At 38.8% G+C, this 20,501-nt stretch overlaps 1 protein-coding gene across 8 annotated transcripts in view; it reads right to left on the bottom strand.

Annotated features, from left to right (window-relative positions):
- The window catches only part of cacna1g (calcium channel, voltage-dependent, T type, alpha 1G subunit), a 192,430-nt gene that overhangs the window by 129,225 nt on the left and 42,704 nt on the right, over window positions 1–20,501 (bottom strand). For all 8 annotated transcript variants that reach the window (XM_049464284.1, XM_049464285.1, XM_049464279.1 and 5 more), the window contains exons 4-8: window positions 13,252–13,411; window positions 11,017–11,308; window positions 6,094–6,186; window positions 2,406–3,228; window positions 350–729 (exon numbers count right to left, since the gene is read on the bottom strand). In XM_049464284.1, the coding sequence (XP_049320241.1) occupies window positions 350–729; window positions 2,406–3,228; window positions 6,094–6,186; window positions 11,017–11,308; window positions 13,252–13,411 (1,748 nt within the window). The remainder of the gene's footprint in view (window positions 1–349; window positions 730–2,405; window positions 3,229–6,093; window positions 6,187–11,016; window positions 11,309–13,251; window positions 13,412–20,501) is intronic.

Raw genomic sequence — 20,501 nt, 5'->3', positions numbered from 1 at the left:
CTAAAGAACTGCCTCTTACTGGACATACTTGCTTGATTGCACCATTCCAAGTAAACTTTTTGGAAAACCTAAAATTGTTGTGCTGGATCTGCTGTGATCTCAGGATATTAGCCGTTCTAGAACTACTGAAAAAAGCCTGCCTGGGACTGACCATCCTACCATAAAAAAAGCACTGAAATTCTCTCAGCATGACTCAAATGCGTATGATTTAAATGAATTAAACTGCCACTTTTTCACTATATGAATTACAGTTTTTTTTATTAAATTAATTGGGGCACATGTGGGGGCAATATAGGCATCTTCACATGAGTGTAATAATAATAGAAGCAGTATAATTATCATCACTGACCTGCTCGTGGTACTCAATGCCCATGCTGAGTGTGTTGATGAGGATGGCGATCATAATGCCTCGTCCAAAGTACTTGCTGTCCACGATCTTGCGAAAAGTGTCACACACCAGTCTCCAAAAGTGGACCACCTTTGCAGCTCGAGCCCCGAGCTTAAACTTCCGCTTCTTGTTGGGGTCTCTGTTGTCCCGATAGTGGGCATCTTGGGTGAACTCGTACACCCCCTCACTGTCTGAGTCTGCGGTCTCGTTCGCTTCAGTACCTTCTGAGTCATTAGCTGCTGCTTTAGTACAATAAGGGCAGGTCTCGGGGTCAAAGGCCAGACTAACATCCAAGTTCGTGCCGCTGCAGTTGGTGTTGGAGAACTTGCGCGGGAACTTGCCTGGAATGCATTCGGGAATAAATTAAGGCTTTGAAAAACAGGCAAAAGTGGAAAAACAAATAACTGCACTTTGTTCTTCGAAATTTGCATAAGAACACAGTAATTCACTAGGTCACACTTTAAGCGCTGAATTATACATCTGCTCCTGTGGGTCTGTTCCCACATGTACAGACATTGTTCTCGCATTGTAACAGATAGAATGGACTAAGCAAAGTAAAAAAAAGAGCTACAAGAGATTTTTATTACAACACATTATTTTGGTTAGCTTTGTTGTGGGATTCATGGCAACTCTAGCAGAACTACTGGATGCATTGCTTTGCTTGGTAAATCAATGTTTGCGCTTGATGCACAGAATCCCAGAAATGCACACAGGCTCACAGACTACTTGAGATTTTGACGGCATCACCCTTTGGTTTCTCAGGAAATCTATGTAAGCTAGCAGAGGTTCCCAGAGAAACCAAAGGGTAATGCCTCAGAATCTCAAGTTTTAACCATAGCCATGATCTCTGCACGTTTTTTATCTGGAAGAGCCTGTGTGGATGCAGCATTTTTAAAGCAAAAACAACATAAAATTGTTTGCTTCAGTCTTCAAACAACTGATCAACTCATCCCAAATCACCCATCTCAGTTGGGTTTAGGTCAAGGGATTGTGAAGACCAAACATTTTTGTATTTACTACATAATCCCATATGTGTCCATTGTTTTCATGTCTTTAATAATAAGATATGACAATTATTGTATTAAATAAAGAAAAACATTGACTGAGAAGTTAATTGATTGGTTAATTGGTACTGCGTAAAAAAAGGCTTCGGGTGGTGTGAAATCCAGCAACTATATCTGATTTTGTGGATAAGAATGGTGAACTGTAAAGATCAATCAATTTATAACAAGAGATAACAACTTATTGCTGTGGTATAGGTGTTTTTTATAAGTTGTTGCTAGGTGGTTTCTAAGATGTCATTGTTTCATGGCTGTTGGTTGCTAAGGTGAACAAATAAATAACTAAAAATACAGATTGCAACTGTGCAGTTGGTATAGATGGTATAGATGCTGGTTGCTAAGGTGTTGCTAGGAAGTTGCTAAGATATTGCAATTTTGAAGGTGTTGCTGGGTGGTTGCTACAGTGTTGCTATGGCATAGGTGTTGGTTGCTATGGTGCTGCTAGGTAGTTGCTTTATTAAAGCTTGGGTGCTATGGTTATCCTAAATGGTTGCTAGATTAGTTACTTGTTGGCCGGTCACCATAATTACGTTAATACAGGAATCAATTTAATCATTTTTGATAAGCTTAATATTACTCATTGTGTTTACTTAGTCAGGAAAGCATATTTACATGTGCAAGTTTTTTATGGTTTATTTATTTAACTTATTTTTATTTATTTAACTTATTTAGTCCAATTCCAGTTCAGCTCTAGAACAAGACACCTAAGTCTATATTTCTTGGCTACCTTCAACCTACAACATGAACTCTAGCCTATAAGATGCCCTGGATAGGAGTGTCAGAAAATGTTAATTCATGCTTCATGCTTTGTTTCTTTAACCACACAATTGGCAGCCTTTGCTTGAAAGGCTTTTCTAGAAAAATGCCAGACTAGAATTCAATGGCGACACAAAAATGCCTAAATTTGAGTCTTTAGTCACTTTAGTCATTAATCAAAGTGGTTTATGCTCACTCACCAGCAGGCCCTTGTGGGTCCAGCAGGCACTGGGAGGTGTTGATGGGGTTTGGTGGGATGTTGAGGCTGGTGAGGGCGCTGGTGGTGCAGCTGGCTCCTCCGGGCTCCAGACTCCTCTGTCTCAGGTGCTCCAGAGGCAGGCAGGGCTGAAGCGTGGGGTAGTTTTTGTGTGCAGATGCTGCAAATGGCACAGAGTTCCTTTTGTAGGCCTGCAGGGCTGAGGGTCCGGGTGAGGGGTTGCAGTGCAGAGGCTCCAGGTGGCAGGCCGTGTGATAGACGCTGTGTATCGACTCCGCGCGGCCGGGGCTCAGAGCCGCAGGGCAGGGATTGGACGAGGGGTCCGGCAGAGGGGTAATTGAAGGCAGAGTGAGGCGTCCTGAACCTGCACCCGCACGGTTATACATCTCTAACTCTCTGGTCCTATCGCTGCGGATGCTTCCGTTACCCAGATGGTAGTGGTGGTGGTGGTGGTGATGGTGGTGGTGCACCAAGTGGTGGATGGAGCCCTGCCGCTGCTTCTGCCTCTGTCTCTTGGTGTTTGGAGGCTCCAGGACAGGGGAGGCGCGCACCCTCAGGCCCGCCCGACGTGCGGCCACCCGGACCAGGTGACCCAGCTGTCTGGTGCCCTTCCGCACAATGTAGACCAAGTATTTAAGGAGTTCATCATAGCAGCTGCCAGGCTCTGAGAAGCTGGCGAGAGTGCTGGCGTTGGACATGAAGCGCACTCGCTGCTCCTTCATCAGCTGACTCTCGCGCTGCTTCGTCTCTGAGAACTGAGTGGCAATAACGACCAGGCACAGGTTAATCATGAAGAAGGAGCCCACCTAGATAGAGAGAGGGAGAAATAGTAAATGTCAGGGAAGGAGAGACAAACAAAAAAGAGAGAAAGAACAAAATGCAAGGCCTTTGTGGGCAAATATTATTATTTCCCAACCTGATTTCAGACTGTAGACGCAATATAAATAAGCATATATAATAAATTCTGCCTGCTATTCACAATGCTTTTGGCTCAGCTCAGTCATATAGCTAATTCATTATATCGTTTTATAGTATTTAAAATGTAGACCTTTAGTTCGGACAATAAATGAGAAAATGTGGGCAAAAAAACGTCTACAATAATCTTTCAGCACTAAACTAATACTGGTGCTCATTCATTTATCATGTCCCAAAACTTTTGTCATGCCCCATAGAAGCTAAAGAACACTGAACTTATCTCTGGAATGCGTGTGTGGGGCCTCCTGCATTGAATTATGATGTGATTTCTGTCTCTTGTCCTTTTGCACAGATAATTCTAGTCAAATGCTTCCAGTCACATTTGCACCAGAAATACCTCATTGTACTGGGTGATACATATGCCATCTATGATGTTCTTCTAATACACATGTGACACTGTGGATTGAGCAAAGTTCCATCATCCATCTGGCATCCACTATCAGACCTCACTCTAACTCAAACAAGGATAATTCAAATCCCCTCCAAGGGCTCATCCTCACTCACAAAATAATACCTCACAACTTATACAGATGTGGTCATTCCCAGAGGCAAGCTATTCCCTGAGGTAAAACTACATTATCAATTTACATACTGCTATTCCATAGCTTTTGGCATGTCAGTGTATAGTAGAGTTAATAATGTGCTTATTTTTAGTTATAGTTATTATTGTTTATTGCTAGGATACTGAAACTTTTAGAGGCCTTTTTCAGGCCTTTAGTTCAGGTGATAAATGAGAAAATGTGGATATATATATATATATATATATATATATATATATATATATATATATATATATATATATATAATAATGCTACTTGCTGCTAGCACAAATATGGGTATACTAAGTAATCATGTGTTAGCAGTAAGCTAACACTGGTGCTCATACTGTACTGTGTAATATATTTTGTCCCTTGTAAAGAAGACATGAGTATCTGAAGAATTTAGTTGATACATCATATAAACAGTACCAGTACCAGTCAAAAGTTTGGACACACCTTCTCGTAATTATTTCTTAATTTCTTTTCATTTCTTAAATTCTTTTCTACATTGTATATTAATATAAAATAAAAAACAATTATGGGACACATATGGAATTTTGTAGTAAGCAACAACAAGTTTGGACCCCACAATCGCCTGATCTAAACCTGATGAACTGAGATGGTGGTTTGAGGTGATTTGGGACAAGCTGGAGCTTCACAGCGTGAAGAACAAGCTGCAACTATTGTTCAGCACCTCCAGAAACTACTTCCAGGTGACTCTACCTCATGAAGACACTAAGATTAAAATACTAAGAGAGTGCAGATCTGTCCTCAAAGATAAATGTGGTACTTAGAAGAATCTAAAGTATAAAATATATTCTGGTTGTTTAACACTTTTTGTTTACTAAATAATTCAGCAGGTGTTTCTGTATAGTTGTAATATAGTCTTCAATTTTACATTAACAATGTAAAAATAAATAAATAAATAAAACGAAAAAAAAAACACATTGAATGAGAAGAATGGTGTCCAAAGATTTGGCAGGTACTGCATATACAGTTTTAAATACAGAAAATGTGAGGGTACAAGTGGACTTAATGTTAATACCGGTAATAATACAGCACCGTGCACTTTTCCTAAGAGACTGGCTGACCTTTCCTTGTAATACTTTCAGAATACACTGACATTATCGTAAAGACAGAGACCACAACTTAAATTGCCTCGAGCTGCACAACAAAGTTAAGATATTTGGTCGCAAATGTGGGCAGATGTCTTAAAATCCCCAAAGAAATAAAGCTCTTATTAAGGTAAATAGGATTTTTGCCACTGATCTGTAAAGCTAATAAGCTACAGTTGATACAAAATCACTCTTTAGTGGACAGAGCATGAAAAAGCTAATTCTACAATCTAATGATCATTAAGTGTTACCTTGGGAAACAGTTTGAGAATGCCCACACTTGTATAAGTTGGGAGGTGTTATCTTGTGACAAGTGACAAGAGTCTGAGCCACAGTGTCATGAACGTATAGTAGTACTTCATATAAGGCATTAGCACCACCCACAGTGGACAGAGCAGAAGGTGATAATGATCATGACCAGCGGTTTTATTGCAGTAGGCCACACACACTTATCCTACAGGTCAGTACAGCGACATAGCAAAAGTCATGGGACATATTGCTATTTCCTGTAAGTATAAGCCTAGAGATTTATTGAAACACAACAGTATTTGAGAAGAAGGTCTGCTAAAAAGAACATAATATTACACACTTACTGTTTATATGAAACAATCAAAATCTCATAAAGCAACAGCATTGTAACGTGATTGCCACTATTATTTCAGACTGCAGCTCCGCTAAGCAGCCTCAAAATTTGAAGGGAAAAGTAGTCTTGGGAAGAGACTAAGTACTCAGCGCTGGATCTTTTACATTCCAGCTAAAAGCTTCAGACAAATAAAGCCATCACTATCCCCCAGTACTACTTTAGTACGCATTTCTTCTGCAATAATTGTTCACCATTTAAAAGCATAAGCCTGAAGAGATCATTCTCCAGTAACTAGGCGGGAGTCTGACTAAGCCGCTTTGAGCCTGAATTACAGCAGAATGGGAGCGAGGCCTTATTTCTCTGTCTGAAAGGAGCAGTGAGCTGGAGAACAGCAGTACAGCCCTCTCTTTACATGTGATCTTCTCAGGTCATCACGTGTTCCAGCCAAGAGCCTCTTACTATGATCAGCAGGATGAAGTAGATGAAGTTGTAAAAGGAGTGCGCATCCATCACGAAGTACATGATGTCCACCCAGCCCTCCAGAGTGATGACCTGCAGAGGAAAACGACAACATTAAACAGAGAAATGGTAAGAAAAGACAAGCACTCAAGCGAAGCTACACTCAGCGTACACTCTTAAAATAAAGGTCATACAAAGGGATCTTTGAGTTATGCTGCTGTTGAAGCACCACTTTTGTGATGAGAGCGAATGTGAAGAACCTGTGAGTTGGTGAAGAAAGTTAAGGTTCATAGGGTCTTCACTGTCATGTGTTTCTTTAAAAAAATGGATCCTTATGAAACCATGGTGTCATATTTTTATGTGCCACACTATGTAAGTAAAAAATAAATAAATAAATAGAAAATGTGAGCTCCACAGCTGGGGACCCATTGTTCTCCCCAGTTTCAGTGCATTTTTATATTTACTAGAAATTGGCTATATGTGTAAATCTAAAAAAATAAGCATTTTGTTTAAGAAGTATATTGGAACTTTATTTGTAAAGTTTTTCTTTCATTTTTGAATTAGCTAAAGCACAGTGTTAAACCCATTTAAGGCAAAGGGACAAGTTATATATAATCAAATATCAAAGGGGCTAAAGTCATTTTTATTGGAGAATCAGACACTTTGCATTTGGAAACAAGCATTTTATGTTTGATAATGGAGATTTAAATATCATTAGCACATTTTGGCTCAATTGCATTGTTAGTGGAACAGTGCCTGACTGACTGAACAATGACTGATAAAAGACAACCAGATCCTTGACTCACTTTAACAGTGCTAGCTAATGTTTTTGGAGAACATTAATTTACATTATCATAGAGATGCACAAGTAACAAACACTGTAACTAACAGCATTGCAACAATGTTTAGTATTATTATTATTAGTTTGCACATCATAGTAAAAAAGTTTAATGAGCACCTGAACTCGAAATGGAATAGTTAGCATTGGAAATACAAGCTTTAAATCTACACTTTTTAGGCTTGTTCTAATTCTAGCTTCTAGTAGCCTAAAAAAGAGTCTGGCTTTACATTATTGGCAATTATTGATGATTAGCTTTCAAACAAAGATACACATTTGACTTCCTAACATGTTACTGACAGTGTTTTTTTTTTCTGGTACAGAGAAATGAAAAGATGTAACTGACAGTCAATAGGAAACAATAGGGTTGTTTGTTGGATGTGCTATGTTTTAGTTCAGTGCCTGCAGCAGCAGTACAGTGATGTACAAATCACTTAATGCAGTGCAGTCTGAATCTGAAAGTTTTTGAATCCAGACAGCCATCATTAGGCAGTGGTAAAATCTGCAAGCAGGACCTGGATGGCCCACAGTCTTAGAGAAACATCCTGATTCCACGCCTCCCTTTCTTCCCTTTGTCCCATCCGTCACCCCTTACTCAGTCAGACAGAGGAGAGAAACACTTTGGCAATTTCAGGTCACTACTGAGAGTGCTAGCAGGATGAGGAGCTGTCAGACAGCTAATTCATTTTAGAGCCAGTAAATTAGGCGTCTAGCACCCAGACCACAGTATTGGCAACTCGCAAGTGCAAGATTAAGCCTTCAATCCCACCCTGTCCTCTGTACATGTCAGCTTTCTAAATATTTAATAGATTTCTATTTCGATTTGTACCCAAAATGTGACGAGCATCTCCTTAGAGAGCTGAAAGGCACTCGAAAATGAGATTAAAAGCAGAGGAAAATGCCATAATAAGATATTGAAAAATGAAAACTTTATCAGTGCTTTGAGAACAAAAAGCAAAAATCGAAAGTTAATGGATTAACTCTGTGACCTTCTTCAGCTACAGAAACCTCAGGACACAGAGCTTGGGCTCACTGTTTGAATACAGAATCAAGTGACAGAATGTTGGATGTCAGTGAGTAAGTAATATGACAGGGCTGTGAAAGGTGTGTAAAGTTCTCATGGTTAGTGTGGTCTTTCTTTGTTTAGTTACTGAGAAAGAGTTCACAGCTATAGCAGGTTTGGGTGTCTACACTCACACACTCACAGTGTATTAGGAATAAAGAAAATATTACTAATAAAGGCTAAGGTCTAGTTTTTGCTCTCAAAACAGCCTCGATTCTTTGTGGCATGAATTATAGAAGCTGTTGGAAACATTTCTCTGAGATTCTGCTCCATGTCGACATGATTGCATCATGCCATCCCTGCAGATTTTCCAGGAGCACTTCCTGGCTGTTAATCTCCTGTTCTACCACATCTTACAGGTTTTCTACTGGATTCAGATCCAGTGACTGGAAAATAGAGGTTGCATAGACTAATTGACTAGATGACTGGTTGATCAGTTGACCAGAACATGCACTGGCCTCACTATTAGACAGTTGGCCTCAATTATTTTTGATAATCGTGATATCGTCTATTGTGTTTATTTGTATATTTGATCACATATATATCAGTGAACAGTATTTTAGCCAGTCATGCTTTAATAACTGACTTCAAACACGCAATGTGGACTAAGGTAGGTGAAGAAATAAGTATATGATTCCCAAACTAATTATAATAAATAAATAATTCGATTTTTTTTGTATTTAAAAAGGGTATAATTGCTTTTTTATGCTATTCTGTTATTATCATGTCAGTGGCATTTAATAGTCCTAAAATTAGAAAAATATCATGTATCACAATAATTTCTGGGACAATATATCGACCACAAAAAAATCATATTGTGACAGGTCTTTTAGAGAGTTGCTATTTAGTCAAAGAACAAAAAAAAGTGCAAGGATGCAGACTTGCAGATCTTTTGCGAAACACAGTATAATAATATTATTGTAATATTAAAATAAAAATAATGAAATTAAGTATCCAGTGCTAACCGCTAACACCTGCGGTAGTTATAAGATAAAACTCACACAAGTTTACACTGGTGTATCAAGAAATTTCCTCAAATAAAATTTCCAAAAAATCCCTCATGAACAAAAGAAAATAACAAAGGACAAATTATCTTGGTTAAGATTCAACCATTTACTACTGTTTTTGCTGCACTTAAAAGAAAAAGCTATGAAAAATTTAAGTAGTCAACAATTTTTTGAAATAACTAGATAACTAAAACAATAACAACTGAATGTATTGTTTATAAAACCAGTAGCAGATGGTTAAAGTGAAGCAGCCATTAAGCAAAAGTAAACTGTGACCATGAAAGGATACACATGGTCAGCAAAAAATAGTTTCAACTAGTTCACAGGCCTGAGGAGTGCTGAGAAAAGACTCCACCAGCCTGGGCAGTTGAAACAATACATGTTTGGTCCAGAGCTTCATGCTGTTGTTCCCAAATTCAGATGCCACCTTCTGTATGCCTCAGCAAAAACTGTTCTGATTCTTTAGACCAGGCTGCTTTTCTCAGTCTTCAGCTGTCCAGTTTTTATCCTGAGCCCTCTGTAGCTAAAAGGGAAGCTGACATTTCGAGCCTGTGCATTTTGAGATGCATTTCTGCTCACTGCAATTGTACAGAACTGTCCCTCAGTGGATGTTTTGTTTTTCTCCTGAGCTGAAAATCCCAGGAAATCAGCAATTCTAGAAATACTCAAACCAGCATGTCTGGCACTAACACGATAGTATTTGGTTAATGTAAACAATACCTGAAGTTGATGCCACTGCACTGCATGGTACAGGTCTTCCTAATATATGCCTAATATATTGCATGTTTAATAGTATTTCTACTGATAACATATATGCTTATTTGAGCTGTATTTGTTTTACCAGGAGGTAAAACCTTAATGTCTGAAGGGCTGCATTTATAGGATATGAGTCTACATAAGTCTTTGATGACAGATAACTGAAATAAGCCTGAAAGAACAATCATTACAGCTTATATGAACAGGCATTGACTGACATATATGCTGCTCTTGATGCATTATTCACCACAAAAAACATGTTTTGACAACTGTAGCTTATTGGAATGAATCATAATACATGTTCCTGGAAGTTTCAGTTGTCATTAGGAAAGCAATTTCCTAATCAGCAAACCAATTATTTGGAAAACAATACTTGTGTAGCCCACAGAACTACACAGTAAAATTGGCAGTGTTAAATCAACACTGTTAGTGTTAAATTAACACTTAGAGTGTAAAGTTTAACATGAATAAGTGTTAATTTAACACTAACAGTGTTGATTTAACACTGCCAAATTTCCTGTGTATAATTTATAGAGCAGGTAGTGAGGGACAGAGTCAGCATAGATCAGACAAACGGCAGGTTTAAGTTCATTTTTACACTCTATTCATGTAAATTAAACAAAAAAAAACATTTAGCATTTCCACATTTGGAATCAGTTTACTATCTTCCCACAAACTGTCGGTTTTACAGCTGAAATTACAAGCTGTACAGGACTAAGATAGTAACATTAACAAAACTAACTTAGGCCTTTAGCATTTGTTTGTTTGCCAAACCAATGTCTGCCTTTATCTGTGTAACTTTCACTCATATATGGCTAAGTAGCATTGCTAAGGTACATTTATGATTGAAATAGCACTACTGAGGTAGATTTATGACTGGAGTAGAACTGCTGAAGTATGTTCAATATTATAATTACACTGCTAAAGTAAATGTATTATGCTTTGATGGTTTGTCACTTGGCCTCTAATGTAAACTTTCCATATTACTACTGTATCTGAACATATGATGGTGTAGTTATTTGCTTTTTTTGTATTTTTTGCACATCATTACTATGTATATTCTTTCAAATATGCAATCTAATCTAGAACAGAGTTAAAATCCTTGTCTGAGGGATAAAAAGCACAGATCTCCTCAGTAATCCCTTAAATTGCAGTACCTCCCCAGGTAAAACTAATCCAGCTCAAACAGAGCTTAAATACCATAAGACACTGATGCCAACAGATGTCATTAAACACTGGTGGGGAAAATAAAAAGTCACCTGAAAGATGGCAATCCAGGCATAGCCAATGTTGTCAAAATTGATGGCCCCCTTGAAGGGGTTGACCTCTCCAGCGGAGCAGTTGGTATAGTACTGGTTCCAGTTCACACAGGTGGTGTTGTCTGTGGTGTTGTAGGCTCCCATGTCCAGGTGACACTGCACAGTCTCCTCCAGCAGCATGGGTATGGAGCTGCACTGCCGCATGCCGTTCTCCCGCGGCTGAGAGCAGATGAACGGGCTCTCGTCATCGTTCTCCGTGTGGTAGTAGGTGTGGAGGTCTAGAGTTTGGGGACTAACACACACAGACAGAGACATATGGTATATGAGTAGTGGGTATTGTAATATGGCAGTTCATATCAATTCTGAACTCTGGGTTAGTGAGGCTCTCCTGACTTTCCAAATAGGATTGGACCTGTATCAGCATTCCAGTATAGTGATACTCTTAAAAAAATAAATCAACAGCAACATTTTTGCTATGACAGTAATTTTAGTATGATTAAAGTCTTAGATATATGGTCATTTACCAGTTAAAATAACAAGCTTTTACTATGGCAACAAATACATTTAAAATGCTATGGTTTGATTTCACCCATAATTTCAGTCAATGTTTCATATTTGTTTATTCTTGCATTTTTATGCATGTATGTATGTATGTATGTAGTATTTCAGCATGATTTATACTGTATTTGTATGTGATAAATAATGATTATCCTCTTGTAATAAGGAGTAATGTGAGTTGTTCTAAACTTTTCTATTCATAAATGCAGTTTGAAGGACAGATCAACTTGTAGGATAAAATAAGAAGCTGAGCTAGCATAAAAATCTATTCAAGAATGTACTGTTTCCCATCTACTCCCCCACCGTAGTGCTGCACCAAAAAGTGTCATGTCACCAACAAACACGTATGAGCCAGAAGATGAAGTCTTATATACAATGTGAAAAAAAGACTGATGTGAATCCTTCAGGAGAAGAAAGTGTTTCAGTAAACGGAACTTTTATTGAAACTGTAGCTATATGAGCAGTTCCACAGCAGTTTTTTACCTCAGCCTCAGTATCTTTTACAGTATGCTGGCCAAACAGCCATTTAGGCACCAGTCAGGCTGCAGGGGGATAAGCGCTAACTACCTCCAGAGGACAGAGGGCTGAGCGAGGCCAGCTCTAATGGTGCTTCCTTCTGACAGAGGATAATTGGGCCGTCTGTCAACACAAATTCACTTCAGAGCGAAAGTGACGTGGCAAATTAGCTGCACAAGTAGCTTCAATTACCCGTTAGGACAAATCCGGGCCTTCCTCGGCTCCAGGCCCCAATGAAATATTTATTTCCTAACAGCAATTTAACATTTTAGGATAGGCTTAATGTTATATAATCACCGCTGCCAGCTCGCTTCTGCACTGCAAAGGATTCACTCAAGCTGATGATCTATTTTCTAGTTTTTTTGCGTTATATAAATAAAATAAAGTGGTGCAAGAGGTGCAATATTTCTCACTTCAGTGATAAATAGCTATACATATGTAATATACGTACATATGTAAATATTTGATTACACAAAAACAATAAAAAATTAAAAGGGTTATTTGGTTGTATGTAATATGTAATATTAAAAATGTTATTAAAAATATCATGAATCTATTATTATGTAATCTATAACCTCCTCCCCACGCCATTGTATTACTAATTCTGGGCGTCACAATTGCATATTTATTACTAATACTTATTATTACTAATCTTAATAATATTACTAATATTTTGTTTTTGAGTATGACGTATGCAGTGCAGATACAAGTGTCAATGTTGAGTATACTCAAATATATATTTAAGTTTACCAGGTTTATTTTAAAAAGTAAAGAATGTTTCATGTTTACAGAAAATAAATACATAGTGCAAAATAAAGTCATGCATTATTATGTGGCCCCGCCCTCATTCACTATAACATATTTTTGATCATCTGTTTACATTTTAAGGTATGCATTTTTTATTTAGTTTGATTCAATATTTAAATAAACAGATAAATGTAATGGAAAGAGTGGGTGAAGTACTGAATCGTCTTTCTCTACTTCTCAATTATTTCACTCTAAAATACTTAAATATCACTTACATATACAAAATGTAATAAAAAAAACTAAACAAAATATATAAAACATTAGAGCAAATCACTATCAGCATAAATAAAGAATGTAAAAATCAAAACACATTATAACCCATACAAATAACACTGTCAGTAGATGAACACTCACAGGGAGAAGTTTTCAGGAAGGAAGCAGCGGTTTCTGAGAAGCCCCGCCCACAGCTGGACCCCCACAATCCCAAAGATGAAAAAGACAAAGAAGCAGAGCAACAGCACATTGCCCAGCATGGGGAGAGTGTCCAGCAGGAGAGTGACGAGGATCCTCATACCTGCATGAGAAAAAGAAGGAAGGACGGTCACCTCAGACTCACAGACACAGCCGGAACACAGGCCCAATAAAACAGCACAGTTTTATATGAACGCCTCCTCGGTAATAGTTCAATAACTGCATGCACAATCCTCTGCATTCTCGTGCTTTCTACTTTACGAGAGCTTACTGTAGACCACAGGCATAAATGTTTATACAAGGCCATAAAATTCCGAGCACAGGAAAGATATCCACTGCGCCGATTCTGTGTAACGTCTCCTGGTGGCCTCCGCTCTGCAGCAGACCTTCCCCGGATTGCTCTGTGAAAGCAGGTGAGTAGAGCATAAATGATGACAATCATTTCCTATAGAGGGCTGTGGGAGTAAGTGCTGGAGCGGAGTAATCCCGCCTGAGCTGCTGGCAGGCTGGGCGCGGGCGACGGGACCACTGCAGCCAGCTGTAATTTGCACATTTGGAGGGAGAGTGAGTGGTGATAAGCAGCAAGGTATTAACGGCAGCCAAAATAAATGAATGACAATGAAGGATCCGTCGCACAAGATAAAATGCCTGTCCACGCTGTGGGCTTACAGCACTCATTACTGTGCTGCTGTGCCGTTTCTCAAACTCATCACTCTGCAGACAGGTTTAGTTCGGCAAATCCAGCAGGATGGAGGAAACAAAACTACAGAAATACTCAATACTGCATTTCCTCCAGGGAATTCAATCTGACTGCATTCTATCCTCAGAATAAAATATATGTTTAACATAACGTAGCACAACACATTCATATTGAATAATGCATTTATAAAGCGATATTTGGATATGTAATAGCTTATGCTATTACTCGCATCATGATGTAAGTTCTATGAATGATTTGTAGTCCCTCAAACTAAAGTGGAGAGAAATTAAGCAGAATTCAGTAGATATGTTCTATCATGCTGTTCTCTCTCATAAACCAGACCAAAAAAAGATCTGGAATATGAATTGATTTGACCACAGTACATTTCCACCATGTGATGGCAATGTGAGAGCTCAAAGAACCATTTGAGGCACCTTTTATTTTGTAATGCGTTAATTTTAGAGCTGTATTTTTCAGAATATGCTGTATTTTTCGGACTATATGGTTCACTGGATTATAAGGTGCACTATCAATAAACGTCTATTTTCAAATATAAGGCACACAGGATTATAAGTCAAACGAGTGCTGGATGTTAATTTACACAGATTTCTCTCTTTGGGTGGGTAAAGTGCTTCTGTTTATTTACAAAAAGCTTAGATTTCCAATATTCTGTTGTCTAAGGTTGAGTTTTCAGTAAAGTTTCTCCAGCGCTAAGGCTGGGTGCAGCAGCATTAGCATTAGCCAGTAACTGCAGCGCTAGCAGGACAAGGACCAAGGAACTTTGAGTGTTCCGGTAAACCAGGGTGCTATCAGCTAGGGGTTCATCCCACGTAGCTTTTTTTAACACGGCAAACACACAGACTACAGTCCGATATATTCACCTCTAATGCTAATGCTGCTTAGTGCTGGAGAAAAACTTTACTGAAAACTCACCCTTATGTTGCTGTACTTCAGTGGAGTGGCTTTACTGCTCCTTAATAGATGACTGGTAGAATTCATATATAAGGCGCTCTGACAATGTAATTAGAAAATGCAACAGTACAAATGTAAAGGCTGAAGATAATGAGCAGGCCAGCGACCACAGTCCTCTCACTGCTAATCCGCTGCATTTAGATGGAGCATTTACACACTTTTTTTGCCCTCTGCTCATTAGTGACACAAATAACCGAGGGTTTCACCTGACCACAGAGGCTCAGCGTGTCTGGCAGGCCGGGCCTAACAAGCAGCGAATCATTGACAGTGACACACATCCCTGTCCGTAACTAACTGAGCAATAATTCCACATGAACAGGATGTTACTGTGGAGAAAATCTTCTCACTGAATGCATACACACCTATGAGGCAAGAATTGTGAAATAGTAGATACTGGGAGTTTTTTCTGTCAACAGTATTATTCAAATGAAACCCTCAGATATTCATTCATTCATTCATTCATTCATTCATTCATTCATTCATTCATTCATTCATTCATCCAAGCCTATATTCTACATGGTTCTATTATTTTAGCTTCTCCCCTGCAATCTACTTATGGGAATTGTGTGATTTTATACAGAACAGACATTATTCATTCATATATCACAATATTGTTTCTGGAAACCTTAAAATGAAATAGTTACGCTGCTAAAACATATGCCCTGCTGTGCTATAAAAGGGTTGCAGTGGCTGATTTTGGGTAGTGTACCTCTTGCTGAGAGATGCCTCAACAACATACCTAAAGACATTTTTCCAAGTTGAGCCAGCCACAATTTCCTTTATTTGCAGTGGTCTTTGGTACAAGAAGCCTAAACTGCTTTAAACTAGAACAACTGTATTGACTTATACAATGGATCCAGGTTCTGTTTGGGATCCAATGACAGTATTTGAGTGTGAAGGTCATCACTTAGGACAGTTGGCCACCCCTAGTAGAGATACGAGGGATACTAAGGATGCTCAGGACATGCTGTGGCCACATATGTGTTGCGTCTCAAGGCAGGGCTACCAGCTGGCATTTCTCAGCAGGATAATGCTCGTACACACACGGCAAGGGGATTTTTTAGAAAGGTTTCCTTCATATTGCAAGACTTGGTCTGTTCAGTTACACAATTTATAACAAATCAAGCATCACTGGGACTGACTGGGATGCCAGATTCAGGAAACTTTGAGTTTGCAGGATCTACAGGCCCTGCTGCAAACAACTGTGGTGGGCTAATTTGCTGTATGATGCCATACAGAACCTCTGTGCCTCCAAGTACATAAGACTGAGGACGCGTCTACATGAATCCAGATATTTTTAAGGCAATTTTGGTCACTGAAAATTGAGCTTTTCAAAAACGCCTTCCAAGGAGGAGATTTGTGGACCGGGACAAATAAAGCTTTCTGAAAATCCTGACCTCATATAGCGAGTCTGCGAATGTCTGCTTTTTGTTTCTTTTTGTTTCTTTTCTGCTTTTTGCTTAGCCTGTTCAGAATGAGCCTGAAACATGGACAGTGCCTGGGTGGGTTCTGTTCTCTCTGCGATTTGCATATTAATAACATGTTTACAGCTTTATTGAAAGTTATTAAATAGCGGAGGCATCAAAATGCGCTCTGTGCAGGCCAATCCTACTGTCCGGAGGACAGTACTGTCCCAACAGTTTTAGCCGCCTTAGAACTTCATAAATATCAGACAGTCTGTGAACCTCGGAGGAGGTTCTGAGAGGATAGCCCATCTGAGGCTACAACTGCCAGTTAGAGGACGCCTTATCAGTAATATTTCACTGCAAACAAGAGACACTAATGGCTGCTCTAGCACTCAACAGGTGGATAAAGTATCTTCACAAATACCCTTTTGAAAAATATCTTGAGGAGAAATTATTCCCTAAAGAGGACCTTTAAATACCCTTTGCTTTGCTAGCTGTATCCATTCCCTTAAAAAGACATTCCCCAGGGGTGAACTGCATGAGCCAGGCCTGTTCTGGTCCCAGTGCTGGAGTGGAAAGAGACCCCTGGGATAGCCTGCCCTTTTGAGTCCTTCATATATGCCAAACAAGTCTAATATCAAAAACACAAGGGAACCAGAAACTGTAAGCCATGTTTTGGGATCTGAGGCCTTGGCCTTTATCCGGACTCTGCCTGCCTGCGGATTAGAAAGGAGAAACTTTAGTGGTAAATTAATTACACTTTGAGGGCTAAAAACATGAAAATCCATGCCACTGCGCTGGGAATGTATCACACTTAAAGCTCAAGGGCATCCATAATTGACAGTACACCCAATGTCTGATATATAAAAAAACTCTAAACCTAAACTATCTCCATATGGTTTGGAAAATGATGAAGTGTAGCTTATTTGACTCAATTTTCTCTCCAAGTAAAATTCACTACAAATAATATACTTATGGTTCAACAAAAATAATGTATTGATTTATATACACACATTACCAGATATTTATGAATCACCCTTTCTATGGGGTTGTAAGCCTTATTTAAAGAAAAAACTTGTTTCCTAACTGTGCAGATGACAAAAACTCTTAAACTCTATCATTTTGAATCTTATTTAAAGCAGCATCAAGATATATATATATCAAGTACACTGAGTAGGGGTTGGATAAAATAGCAATTTTACGATATATTGCATAGTTTATGATATATAGCAAAATTATCGATAGGCATGTGGTGTCAAATACCAATATTTGTATTGAAACATATGTACTCTAAACTTCATAAGACTCACTAATCAAATGAATCGGGTAAACCTGCATTGAAGAATACTGGTTATCAAATTCAAAGAGTATTTCATCCTTTTCAGTATCACAGATGCCTAAAGTATTGAAGAGAAATGTATAGCGATAAAGCAAGTATTTTTATCATACAGTCAATATACGGGCAATATATTGTGATATCATATTATAAGATGACCTGTGATTTCCATCCCATGATTCCCATGACTGGGGCCCAGTACTTCTTACTACATCATGGCCAAATTTTTCAGCTGTGGCAGCAGACCCACCCTCCTCCCACTCCTCGATAGCAGGCAAATGGAAAACAGCCGACAAACGGCAGGTTTAAGTTCATTTTTTTGTATTAGTAGGATTTCAAAATGTCTGTTGTCCAGCTCATAACTAAGAACTGCATAAGCTTTATCTCTGCAATGTATTCAGTAATTAATAATGAAGTAATTAATGACTATAATTGCACTGCCAAACAAAATTAAGTATTCCTGTATTTTTATTATAGCTCTATAATAGTTTTTTTACCATATACATTTTTTTCAATGGTGAAAAAGAAAGGCATTTAATTAAAAACATCTGAAAAACGTTGTTGGTAAATGGTGTATCAAGTTTTATGTCTGTTTCTGCGTGTTTTATATGTACCATTTTCACTATATCAAAAAACAACAGGTTTCACGTTGTCTTTAGCTTTGCCACAAAACACACATCTTGAGTTATAAGTATAATCAAGGAATTTAGGGAGGCATGCCCTGCCCTCCAGCCCACCAACTCACTCTAATCTTATTTTCGTGCTCTAGCATCGAGATATCTTCTAGTCAGTGAGTCGGTGAACTGCTATCATTGCGTCACGCAGACTCTCGAGTGCTGCTGAAGCTGTCAGTAGCTTGTAATCGCTCTTCTGTAATCGAATCATGCAACGCCCCTTCCCGCCTTGTAGGTGGTGCAAAATCTAATACAGACTCTCTCATCCGCAGTTAAAAGCATGACTGGCCAAAGACATTGTATCTGTATCACTGTCTGCATTCTCCTGAGCTCCAGCCTGCCTTCCCTCACAGCTACACCCTCATCTCCATAATCCAGCAGTCTAATCACCTCACGTCTCAAGAACATTCGTCAGCTGCCCTCCTCTCGCTCTCTTTTCTGGCACTAATCTACATGTCCACCCTTCCAATTACGACCCGGCTTCCGAAACCCATGACCATTCCGTCACCCCAACACACGCTGACCGTAGCACTTTTCATCCCAAAGAATAATGGACACTCGAGTGAATGACCCAGGATTTTTCCACTCGACCTCCAGCTGCCCTCTAGATTAAGACTCATCCAGTCCATGTAATATTTCAGGTTACCTCACTGTCTACTCCTCTTTTTTATGCAAATTAAAGGACTTGTCCTGTAGAAAACTGAATATTGCCTATTTAATACATTTTTATACGATTCACTAAGAAATCCATGAAACCCATATATGAGATTTTAACTGCAAAAGCAGCATGTTCTGAGATATCACAAAAAGCAATAAAAAGCTGTGATCCAAACTGCTAAGAATGCTGTCTACGTTCAGAGCAATTTCAAGGAAGCAATTGATTTGTCCTTCCAGGCTCTCAATTACCCACAACTAGAGTAAAGATGAACATGAGAGAAAACCATAAAAATGAAGGGGAAAAAAGCCTCTGGAGCAGAGTTTGTTTTAAAATGTTAGTTTGTTAAATATGTTTGAAAAGTGCAGTAACATAATTCCTCTTCCCTGTAAAGTGAAATTGTTTGAGCACATATCCATATGTTGCATTTAATTCAGTACGTAGTTTGCAGCAGTAATAAAGACAAATACAGGATGAATAAACAAACATGACTAACTAACAAAAACAAGAAATAAACTGAGATAAGGAACTATCAACCCAGCCAACACAAAAATGTACAAGAACCAACAACAAACACTGAAACAAAGGGGCTATAAATACACATGAAGGGAACAGGAAAAAGGAAACACTTGGCGATAGGTAATGAGGGGGCAGAATTACAAATGACACATGAAGGCGGAGACACAGGAGGAGACACAACAGGGCCATGTGCTAAGGAACACATGGAGGAAGAACCGGTAAAAAAAAAACACACAGAGACAGACCAGAAAAGACAAGGAACACAATGAGAAGGTGACATAGGCTTATTGGAATATTATCTAGCTACCATAGCAAATGATAACCAAGCTAGTATTCATTTGACAGATAATTTACTTGGAGTTTAGTTTTAATAGCACTAAACACTTTAGTAAAATCAACTCAGATTTTTTGGTGAATGGTGCACAATGATTCCGTCCCTTTGAGTAAGAGGATCTTCACTGGGATATTGCAATCAATTCACAGCCTTCTCTTCAAATATCCACCAACAGGAGGAAGCAGGGTTTGCTGTATATTGTGGCTTATATTTTGATTTGTGAGGGATATGCATCTCCTGACAGGTGCGCCCAACTCCATCATCAATCAAACCACAGGACTGGAGAACAACAGGACACTCAGTTCATTAAGACAGGGAGGAAAAAGGCTAATAAAGGACAGCAGAGAGGGACAGAGGACAAGAAGGTGAAGTGAAAAACAGAGAGAATGGCAGAGACAGGGACAGAGAGAGAGAGAGAGAGAGAGAGAGACTAGGGGATGACTCAGAAGAGTTGCAATGAAGTGGATACTAAATGTATCAAAACAAGGGTCTGTTTTAAATACTGGTAACATAAAGGGGTAGAGTGGAGTGTTGTATCACATAGCATCCCACATATTATCAATCAGGAATAGGTCTTGTGAAGCAGCTGGACATGGC

The sequence above is a fragment of the Astyanax mexicanus genome, chromosome 15 (assembly GCF_023375975.1).
Source record: "Astyanax mexicanus isolate ESR-SI-001 chromosome 15, AstMex3_surface, whole genome shotgun sequence".
Classification (NCBI taxonomy): Eukaryota; Metazoa; Chordata; class Actinopteri; order Characiformes; family Acestrorhamphidae; genus Astyanax; species Astyanax mexicanus.
This window is presented reverse-complemented; position numbering and strand designations above follow the sequence as displayed.